General features: G+C 45.5%; 1 protein-coding gene across 1 annotated transcript; it reads right to left on the bottom strand.

Moving 5' to 3' along the window:
• Positions 1-1,207: 1,207 nt before the first annotated feature.
• Positions 1,208-11,628, bottom strand: efemp2a (EGF containing fibulin extracellular matrix protein 2a). The gene is made up of 11 exons (XM_053429128.1): positions 10,131-11,628; positions 6,208-6,466; positions 5,647-5,695; positions 5,369-5,557; positions 4,762-4,884; positions 4,532-4,648; positions 3,826-3,945; positions 3,604-3,723; positions 3,331-3,457; positions 2,493-2,688; positions 1,208-2,114 (listed from the first exon to the last, which is right to left on the bottom strand). Exons 2-11 carry the CDS (start codon positions 6,307-6,309, stop codon positions 1,953-1,955), a joined length of 1,305 nt encoding a protein of 434 aa, XP_053285103.1. The 5' UTR covers positions 6,310-6,466; positions 10,131-11,628; the 3' UTR covers positions 1,208-1,952.
• Between the last annotated feature and the right edge of the window lie 139 nt (positions 11,629-11,767).

Here is an 11,767-nt window from a genome sequence, read left to right as displayed (position 1 = left end):
TCGTTATATTTGAACACACTCAGGATCCTTCTCTGTGTCATGGCACTGACAGGACACCCCCCCCCCCCCCGTCACACACACACACACACACACACACAAACACACACCCCCCCAGATCTTAACTTCATAATGAAACCATAAGGTCATAAGGTTCTCCTTTGGTCAGACAGGATTCAGGAACTGTTGTGGCTGTGACCTTTCCAGTGAAACTAGATAAACAGTGATGCTAGCGGGACTAAATCTCTTTGCCTGTGTGAGAGAAGGTTTCAAGCACAGTTTTAAGGTGCATTATATCAGAGCCGGTTGTGGAACTGTGTCCAAGTGTCGGCTATTTATAACGAGTGGAGCCGAATAAGCAGAGCAACTACTGAGGCCGTTCACAAAGCCAGCGGCTGGCTGGGGGCCTAAACAGATACAGTGTAGATTCGAGGCCAGGTCACACCACAGACTTTCTCCTCCATGTTTGGGTCAGAGTCAAATTTAAAGTCAGCTCAGAGAAGCATTAGAAAATGTAGCTTAGTACATTAGTGGATGTGTTGGTAACGTTGGGCAGTGAACCAGCTATTAGCCATTTTCAGATAAGATCTCCGGAAAATAGGTAGTTTTCCTTTTTCACGTTTGAAGAATGCAGCAGATTGTGAGTTAGATCTGAGTAAGACAAATTTTTTCCCAGACATGTTCCGGTTGTATTCTCACTGGTGCTCAATCCGACGTACTCCTGACATTTTACAAGGGGGGCTGGCCGAGTCCAAGAAAAGGAAAAGAGCCTTAGAAGGCCTTAGGCATTTTACACACTGCTACTTTAAATTCAGTGCCTGTCTGAAAGCAGCTTTTGCTTATATTTGCTAAACTAAACGGTGAAGTCATCAAGCTTTAATTCTTTAAACAGACGGAACGGAAAAACTCCAGACACAGGTTAACTCACGACTGTTGCCATTATCAATTGAACTGAAAATACCTTAAGTTCTGATTAATTAATTGAAACTGGAATCTAACATTTCAATTTCTCACAACACAAGGGTTCTTAAAGGAGTTCCATTCAATTTCCATTCTACAGATAGTAAAAAGGAAGCAGCAACTTTACAAATAGTTTTCTGTTGATTGACTTATCAATAAAGTTTCAGAAATTTCCACAGGGACAAATGCTCTAGAATGAAAAGACCTAAAAGAAAGAATCTGTGATTTCTTTAACTGCGACACAGAGATGTTAAGGTACATTGTTTTATTTGGGTTCAAATCTTAGACAAAGAAAATACAAAGTACAACACGTGGAATTCCGACAAACGGCAGTTAAGGGAGAGCTCGATGGTAGAGGATGAACGGTGGAGGGTGAAGGAGGAGCGTGGATGCTGAGGTCTGATATGAGTGGTTACTGAATCGCGTCTGTTAAAAGGGAAACGGGAATGAAGTGACAGAGTGGAACCGAAGATAAGGATGTAAACCGGACGAGACGGATTAATGTGGTGACGCCCGGCATGAATCACTCCACCTGACAGCAGCACGGCACAGATCTGTTATCACGCTGAGCAGGTGTGAAAAAAATAAATCCCCTTTTTACACCCGGACGTCAGAATGATGCCGTCAGACGAGTGAGCAGTGAATAATAACATGAAAACTGAAATCCTGGGAAACTGAAAACCGGAGGGAACAATTGGACTGGACTTATCATTTTGAGGCTGCTCTGTATCTGATACCTTACTGCTACATGTATACTTTATACTGTATACTGCACTGCATGTATATTCTAACACGTAATATGGTGGGCTGACACAAATGTGTGGCTTTCTTTGTACAAGTACAAAAAGCTACGAGTGTGACATCACAGTGATTGGTTGAACTGCATCGACCACTTCTTTTTACAGCTTCTTTTGCATCTGTGCTTCTCCTCAGCTCTTTCTCTCCATCTTTTTTCTCTGTGTCCCCTCCAGTCGTCTTCTTCCTCCTCTTCCTCTTTAGAAGGTGTAAGGCCCAACGTAGATGGAGAGTCTGAGGGCGGAACTGCCGTGGTAGCTGAGCAGAGGGTTGACGGACACCATCTCCAGGTCCAACGTGTACTCTCTGGGCCCCGACACAGCGCGGGCCAGCACCAGCATGGCGCTGATATTATTGATTTGCTGGAGGAGACAAAACAAATATGACTGAGTACATGTCTGCAGGAGGGGAAACTGTCATCAGCGTGTTGGGTGAGTTTAAGATTTTCACACGAAAAGCATGTTTGAGCCTCCAGGAAGGAGCTGATCAACAATATTGTTTTAGAATAAAAAATTGTTTTTTTACATTGCCAGTTTATAATGTACACCCAACTAAAACTGATCTATCAGCCCTACATTGAATCCTATTCTGCTTTTCCAGATTTGACTGACATATTTCTACGTCTTCAACATGAACCAGAACTGATTATTTCGGTCAGCACAGCAGATTCGGCCTCATTAACCATCAGGTCAGTGCGACACCACGCTCGTCCTCACACTCTGCTCTGTCACAGCTCTCACCCTGATGTAGAAGTCTCCGTTCTCGTCTCCGGAGCGGATGCGGAAGGTGTTGTAAGCCCCTGGAGAGACGCTGGTGGCTTGAATCTGGAAGACGTCGGAGGGGACGGAGCGCTCCGAGGTGATGGTCATGTAGCGGTGGACGATGGAGAAAGGAAGCTCTCGGCAGGCGGGCTTGCTGACGGGACACACACAGCGGCTGCACACACACAATGGAAGAAAATGCAGAGTGACGGTTAAATCTACGTGCAGTCACTTGTGGTCGTTTTGCGTCTCAATATAATTGTTTCTCATGGTTTTTGGTAGTTGTTATGTCTCTATTGGTAGTTTTGCATCTTTTTATCATTATTGTGCAACATCTTATAGAATTCAGGGGCTTTAAACTCCTTTGGGTTCTTTCAGCAATCCATCCGTGATAGGAGTAGAAAACAGAAGTTCACAACTTAGCCAGCAGAGGGAGTATTATGACTAAGAGGAGAGAACTCTTGAATCTAAACAGATATTGACCGGTAGCCATTGTTTTTCTAAAACACCTTTTATACGAGCAAATCATGTGGGATTTGTTAATAGTGACCCACACCTGTTACCAATCCAACACTTGTTCACAACTGTAATAGCTTTCTTATTGCACTGGATCGTGTTCAAAAGAGAAGGTCGCAGAGTTGGACCCGTGTGTGGAAAAAGTAATTGGGATAATCTTGAAGCCTGAGCCATACTCAATACAGGGGTTGATTATATGCTGAGCCGAGAGCCAGCACATACTTGAGTAATTGGGAAAAGGTGTGTGAAAGTGTGTGTACTGAGTGTGAACACACTCCAGCTTTCACGAGGTGTCACTCACTTCTCAGACACCTGGATATACGGCTCCTGGCATCGGTTGCTGTCCACGCACTGGTATCGCCCGTGGATGTTCACACACGTCTGTGCCTCGGTGCACTGATGTTCACCTGTTTCACACTCGTTTATATCTGCAGAGGAAAAGGGACTTGTGATGTTTGACTGAACAGGAAGCGGAAAGACAGCAGGAAGAGGGCTGCTGTCACAGAACGAAGGACTCGCACAGAGAGAGACGTTTTGAGAGGAAAAGAGGAAGCAGCTGTGTGTGTGTGCTCACCCTGACATAGTCTGGTCCCCAGCAGCTGGTATCCCTCAGGGCACACGCAGGAGAACTTCCCTGGTTCATTGACACACTGGTACTGGCACAGGTAACTGGAGTAGCTGCACTCGTCAATGTCTGTCAGGATGCAAGTTCATGTTTAATTTAAAGTCCACCATCAGCGACAGAATACAAATAAACAGACAGGTGTCACAGAGAGAGACGGGGAGAGAGTATTACCGTTACAAGTGAAGCCATCAGGCCCCAGCTCGTAGCCCTGGTCACAGCGACAGAGGAAGGTGCCATATGTGTTGTAACACCTCTGAGAGCAGGGGGCACCCATGTCACATTCATTCACATCTGAAACGAGGGAAGGCAGATTTTATAGAGCCGTGTGGACGTAAACTCTAAATGTTATAAAAAGGGTTTTGTTGTTTTTGTGGGACAACAGACTGGAAAGCTCGTATATCCCAAAAACTTTAATAGGTCCTGGATCAAAAACTAAAAAGGCACAAATCAGAATAAAAGCTCCAAGTAAATTCAAAGTCCCTGAAAACACATTTCCCAAGTCGGCTTATTACTGTGAGTGATGGAGTCCAACGAGAAGTGTTTTCAGCCAGCGTTGAAACTTTTCTGGTTTTTCGATGTGAGAAATTTCTATCTGTGCTGTTTTTCAAAATATAAACTAAAAACTATTCTAAAAAATGAAAATAAATGCTTGTTTTCTATAGCGTATATACAAAAGTACATATAAAACTACCAAACAGTCCAAAACGTACTTCAAATTCTTTTAGTTTAGATACTTTCCTTTTGTACCTTTGCGTATACGACTTTGAAAGCAGGGTGTTTATTTGTAATGGAGTCTTAAACCTTTTAATTGTCCAGTTTTTATACCTGGTGGCTCACATTGATTAATACTTCTTTCATTCCCAGTTACATCACTCACCAATACAAGAGCGGTTGTTTCCTGCCAGCTGGAAACCAGGTTCACATTGACAAGAGAAGGACCCGGGGACGTTGACGCAGCGATGTTGGCAGTACCTGTACCGGCACTCGTCGATGTCTGAGAATTAAAAGAGGCTATTAAGTTCACGCCTGCAGCTCCAACAGGCCGTGCAGTAAAACCTTTTCTGTCTCTAAGTTTCCATATGTTTAATTGAATTTGGATCAACTCACCGATACACTCTGTGCCAACCTTGCGGTAGCCGTCCGGACACTGGCAAGTGAAGGCACCCAGGGTGTTGATGCACTGCTGGCTGGGCTGACAGTCATCTTCATCCCGCTCACACTCATCGATATCTGTGTGAGTGGGCGAAGTGAAACAGGGACAGGCGTGTCAGAGCTGTGGTCATGATGCACTGTGATTGTTCAAGCTGGCAGTGGCGACTCAGCTCCCCTGGTTTCCGCCCAGCAGCTGAGAACATCACATAGTGTTGAATCATGTTTGCTGCCTCATGCAGACCCCGATGAACACGTGTTCGTCCTCCAGCACAGGCAGTTTTCTCGGCTCTTAAAACAGAGCAGCTGTCCTCGCGTGAAATCTTCCACATTCCTCCACTGTCTGCCTGCCCCGCGTGGACTCATGCTCACTCACACCCACACAGATTGCACCAACACGCTGCCTCCAGTTCCAACACCTGCTGCGGCCACCTGTCCCCCACAGCCTGTGGCCGCCGACAATAAATGTACACAATCACACACACACAAATGTGAGTAATGACCACTCATCCTGTGGCCACCTGTCCACCTCTAACCCCCCAAGACCAACAAACCAGACACTCACCCACACAGCTGTCTCCCTGCGGCTCGTAGCCCAGAGGGCAGGGGTTGAAGGGCTCGGTGGGCGTGATGGCGGGCTCTGGAGCCGGGATGACTGACGCAGAGCGGGGAAGGCACAGGTACCCTCCGTAGTGGTTGAAGCACTTCATTTCCCCTTTGCAGGCATCCAGGATGGTCTCACATTCGTTTATGTCTGATGGGGGATGCAGAGACATATTTAATGACTGTGCATAAGAACTGAATGTTGAGTTGGAGAAACTTCAGGTAAAAGTGAGCTCTTACCTTTGCAGTGCTCGGTCTGAGGGTCCCAGTGATACCCATCTGTGCATTCCTACGAAGAGCAACAGAGAAAAACAGACTGTGAGAAAATGGAGGAGAGAAAGATGGGAAGATACTCATGTAGGAGCGCTTGGCCAAGAAGACAAGGAGTCGGCTGCTGGTGAGCAGAGTATGACATTTTAATTTGCTTTTCTGAGGAAGTCTCGCTTGAAACACAAAGAAAGTCAGGCCACTGTTTGGAAGAGGGGTCATTATCATTCTGGGAGGAAAACAATTTTGCTGTGAGTTGCATGGGAAGACAATTGAGGCTTAAAACAACATGGAATTAAAACTAAAATTACCTCCAGATAGTAAAACTACAAAACGTTGGACGTGGAAAGCTGCTGTGCAATATTAAGCATGGAGAAGAAGAGGAGCTAATAAAAAGGGAGAGCAGAGGCCAAGAGTTCAACAAGAAACACAGCCGAAAAACTAACTGGCAGGTGTGGTGTGTGATAAAAGAGAAGAGGCCAAGGGAATAAGAGAGGAGAGCAGAGGGAGGGAGAGAGACTCAGCCGTCCTTACCGTGTAGGTGTCACTTTCTGTCGAGGGCTGTGAAATAGCAACGTGGAGGAGCACAGACACACATATGCACACGCACAAGTTTGACACACAAACACCCTGCATACTAATGCACTAATTGGCAGGAGAACAAGGACATGAACACACGTACAACATGCACCCACACACACACACACACACACAGACACACACAGCTATCCGACAGGAGGCAGGGCCTTGAAGGTGAGACTCTGAGATGTACGGGGCGGCCGAGAAGTGGGATCTGTATTTCAGAGAAGGAGAAGTGGGGAAAAAGACAAAAAGAACAACATTAGAAATCACAAAACGCCTCAAAACTTAGTGGTGCCTGTGAGCCGCTCCCACAGCCGAGGTGGATAAATCAACTCCAAGCTAAATACGCTGCATGGAGCCAATTTTTAAGTAGTCGTCCACTCACAGTGGACTTTGTTCAGTGTTTGTCAACCACACAGTTCCCCCTTGATCGCCGCGAGAATAAATGGAATAAATTGGCCGGCCAGGTAAAGACATAAACACTGTGACGTCCTCCATCCTTCAGCTGAAAATAACAAAGTCAACATCACAGAAATACTTTCATATTCACTGCTCACAGAAAGCCCTCTGTGTCTGCGGACTGGCAGCTCAGTGGAATGATAGTCTCGCTGAGCGCTGCCTCCCGAGGTTCGCTGCACTGTTTATCAGGGCAGAATCCTGGCTATTACTTCCATATTTTTAAACGGCATCTGTTGTTTTGTTGCTTCAATTTGTGAGAAAAGGAATCTTGTTCTCTCTGGATGCTGTTTTAATGTCAGAGGACATCTGTCTGTGCCAGTGGAGTAACCAAGTACACTCAGGTACTCTGTTGAGGTACAATTTAAGGTGTTTTCGCTTGGGTTTTTCCATTTTCAGGTACTTTTTAAAGGTTAAAGTTATTCATTACAACATGTGATTGTGTTTAAGGCCCTGCCTGCCCACAGAGGTCCTTCAAGGTAGGAGGCGGATTACAGCTGCTCAGGTATTTGCTGGTATTTACATTAACAACAAAGCCGCGGCAAAACTAACAGAATAAAAAGAGTAAATTTGAACTTGTTTTACAGATTCATGACTTACCTGTATACATCAAATATTATCTTGTATGCCTAAGATTAAAATATCTTAATCTTTCAGGATCTTGAGATCTACATAATTTAAGAGGATGAAAGGATCCACTAGGCATAAAGTCACTTTCTACTCTGGATACTTTAAGTGCTACTTTTAATCAGGTGGAATTGAGAATGAAGTCACAGCATTTAATTACAACAGTATTTTAACATTGAGACACTGCTTCTTTTACTCACGGCCCTCAGTGCTTCCACCAGCACAGGGTTCTGTAGAGCGTGGCATGTTTTTTTTTTAGATGTATTTATAGTGTATTATGTTTGCTGAGTGCTCTGATGGACTTGGCTTTTCTCCCAGCACAGACACAGCCATCCCTCAGTTAATGTTCCTGGAGAGAGGCTATAAGCAATTCTGCTGACTAAACATAAACACATCACCTATTCCAGCTCCTGGAGAAAGAAATATATAAAACAGGCCAGTTGAAGGAATAAAAAACCATGAAATGACACAAGACTTGATTCACTGCCTGCCTACGTGTATGGTCACACGCTCTGCGGAGGCCACATTTACAGGCACTGCTTGTTGTTGTATTTCGTCTCGAGACAAACCGGAATCCGCAGGGTGACATGGACACCCTCAAATACCCGGCGGGTGACATCACAGGCGATTTGTGACCTTTGTGTGGTCAAAAGCAGCAAAACACCGACAGTTACACATACCAGCGTGCAATCAGACGACCACAGTACGTGACCTGTCTGAACTGAACTTACAACCAGGAAGAGTGTGGCCCAAAACCACCCGAAAAAACAAACTGACCATCGGTCCGGGGTCCGGTCGCTCACTGGCTACTCAGTGCGGGCAGCAGGGATACATGGGTGTTGCCCTGCTGCCGCTGGAGATCAAGTGGCGGTGGACCTCTGGAATGCCCGTGGCAAGGATGTGGGCGCCAGTTCTCAGCTGGGATGCCCTGCAACGGCAGTGGTTCCCAGGGTATCAGGTTCTGGGAAACCCCCCATGGTTCACATAAGAGGACAGCTGGTGCCAAACCTCCGGGCGCTGCTCTCCAACCTCACATCTCTCCTCATTGTGTGGGAGGATGTCGGAGAATGTGGCCCCGCTGCAAGAGTTCATCGTCTGGGTCTGGACGACCACTGATGGAGACACAGGTTCACTGTAACACCCCCTCAGCAGTGCTGCTGCTCGGACACCTGCTGTGTTTCATGTTAACATTAACTGGACTAATGAAAGGGATTTTAAACTACTGTAACTACTAGAAAGATATAAGTCAATTAATAGATCAGCTGATTGAGAGAAAATTACCTGATTAAGTCAAAAATACTTTAAAGTCATTCATTCATTCATTGTAGCTTCTGAAATGTTACTATGATGATGAATTGTATGAATAGCTTTGGATATTGGTTCGACAAAATCAAACCTTGGATTTTAAGATATTAAAGAAACCTTTTGACTTTATCCTGAACTTTGGTACCACATGAAAAATAATTAATGAATCAATAAAGAAAATGACTGTTATTTGAAGCAGATGCAGTTCATAACTGAAAACCATGTGTTGTGTGTTCCATTCACGTCATATCTCATGGAAAAATAATTATAATCTAATATAATCACCCGTCAGAGCTCGTCTTGGCCTCGGTAACAGCGGAATGACCCACGAAAATAAAATACAAAGATGTGCACTGGCCGACGTGTGCCGACCGGCTGCGTAACTGTAATCTCTTAGTACCCAGTCAGCCCAATTTAACAGGCTAGATGTCAGGCTGCTCATAAAAGTGACCACATGGGGACGAGGGAAACACACGGTCGGACCACACACACACATTGTGTAAACAGCAGAACGGTGATGTCTTGTAGAGTATACGTAGCTAGCTTTGTGTTGTTCTGCTCCGCCGTGCATGGAGCAGCCTGAGAACATGGTGGCCCATCTGCGCCCTGTTACCATTGTGGCAGTGAACCTGCAAATCCGCAATCAGGGGGTCTGCACACAACTGGACTGCTGTTGTGAGACTCTCCATCGTTCGTCCTCCCCCCCCCTCCATGTTCTGAGACATAGTTTATCTATAGACATAGTCACACGGGGCCGTCTCCTTCTGAAATCACTGTAAAGGCTGTTACAGTGATGTGATGGTACATGCAGACCATGATGGGCCGCTCTTTAGGGGAGCAGCCCTCCTTCCTGTTGCCTTGCCTGTTATAGTTTATTTTGCTTGAGTCTTTAGTTGTGGTGGTGGTGTCACAAGTGAGCTGTTAGAAGTTGAATGTATTAACAGTGATAAACAGCATTCAGCACCGATGTCATCCAGGTTTCAAGATTTGTTGTGTTTGTTGGAAGCTGGCACCTGTTCCTGTGTCAGAAATCACAATTACAGCTTCACCTTGGTCCGACTGTAGTTTCCCCTGAGTGACTAACACAACCGAGATTGTGACACCGACCTGAAGTGTTGTTCAAGAAGGATGAGGTGGAAGGATTTTGCAACAAACTTTATAATAATACGTGCACTGTGACTCATCGCCTCTCTTCCTGTCTACCCCCCTATTACAGTCTCTGGAGCACGAAGCCAAGAAGCGAGCAGAGAGACTGTGGGCCACATTATCTTGGCTCTTGTGAGGAACCAAGTGCAGCTGGGAGAGCAGAGCAGAGCAGACAGCAGAACAGTGGACGTGTATGGTCGTACCAGAGAAATAGGTGAGAGGGACATCTCATCTTAAAAACTTGGGAGGAAACTCTAGCAAAGTCCAGCAGTAGTTCTCTGTTTCACACAAATCTCCTCTTACATCCGTGTAGGACATTACAGAAACACAGGGAAACTCACGGGTGAATCTTTTTCCGCTGGGTCCTCTGTCGCTGAGTCTCCCTCTGGCCAGTGTGTCCTTCTGCTGAGCTGCGGTCGTCCCGGCTGAGTTGGCGTCCAGAAGAGGTCCCTTAAAACTCCTGCCTGTATGACCCTGAGAGAGTGAGTGGGGAGACCGACAGCTGGAGCAGCTGAACACATCCAGAGGGAGGGAGAGAGAGAGAGAGTGAGAGAGAGCAAGAGACACAGACAGAGAGAGCGGGAGAGAGAGAGAGGGACAGCCCATTCCCCCCCCCCCCACTTGGCCCCCTGCACTGCCATCCTCCGCTCTCCAAACCCCCTCTCCCTGACCCCCCAGGATGCAAATTCCTGGTCTGCGGCCCAAATTCCAAAATTCCAAATCTGTCCAAATCGCAGGCGGAACAACTCACAGATTCACACACACATGCCCCCCCATCTTCTTACCCAATGCCCCTCGTGCTGGTCCCACAACACACCTGGTTTCATTTAAACTAAATCCCTGCCGAAGCCCCAAGCACTCCTACCCTTTCCTCCATTTTCCCATTTACCCCCCATCTATCTATACTTATACCTCCCCCCATCTTTTTTCCTCTCCATAAAGCGACTAAAGCCCTTGCTCTCGTCCAATCTGACATGCAGGATATTTATAGCTGAGCAGAGAGAAGTTAATGGAATGTGGACAAAAATTAGAGAGTGGAGAAGAGAGAGAGTGTGTGTGTGTGTGTGTGTGTGTGTGTGTGTTTGTGTGTGTGAGACCTACTCGGAAAATTTGTCATCTTATTTCGCAGAATAAACCGATGGAGGTTCTAGGGGAAAAATATTGAAAATAAACTGCTGTTATTATCCTTAGACAGTCTTAAGGTCGCTGCTTGCTCTCTCTGTGTTTGTACATGACTAACCCTTTACGGCACTTGGAATCAATTTGCAATGAGTTGTTTTGTAAACTACTGAAGATGTTGCTTAACCCAACTTAAGTCTGACTCAATTGAAAGTCAAACCTCAAGGTGACTCTCATGCTTTCCACAAAAAACTAAATCCTCTTCAAGATGAAATGAAATACAACATTACAAAATTATTTTCTGTGTTCAAATCTTATAATTGAACAAATGAAACAGACATATGGGTCACTGTATTTTAAGAAAACGCAAACAGGCTTTTTTTCAAATCATGGGGGCAATTCCTGAATGTTTATGGTTCTTTTTTTTTTTTTTTAAAGGAAAACCTCCTGTGTGTGGGTTTTAAAACCTTTACTTAGCCACCGATTGTTTATCTGTCCTGTGTTTGTGGGTGGTGATGGAGATGGCAGCTGTCATTACAGGGGCTGTTGTTAAAAGTCACACTGACAACCCCCCCCAGGCTGGACCAACTGTGCCCCCCTGGTTGGTCCCTTATGCTTACGGCCACACACAAACCTCCCACACACTGGAAGGTCAGATTTAAAATCTAAAACACTCAGCAACAAAACGTACATCTCTACTTTTAGGAGTTATCACTGCGTGTCTCTCTCTCTTTCTCTACCTAGTAAATCCAGACTCTGGAACGGGTTAATGGTTAACATCTCTTCCATATGACATAACAGGTATTTTATCTATATTATGAGATAAAACAGAAAGACGTTTTAAACGATAACATAAAAC

The sequence above is a fragment of the Pleuronectes platessa genome, chromosome 8 (assembly GCF_947347685.1).
Source record: "Pleuronectes platessa chromosome 8, fPlePla1.1, whole genome shotgun sequence".
NCBI lineage: Eukaryota > Metazoa > Chordata > Actinopteri > Pleuronectiformes > Pleuronectidae > Pleuronectes > Pleuronectes platessa.
The sequence above is the reverse complement of the archived record's forward strand: the minus strand, read 5'-3'. Positions and strand labels throughout refer to the sequence as shown.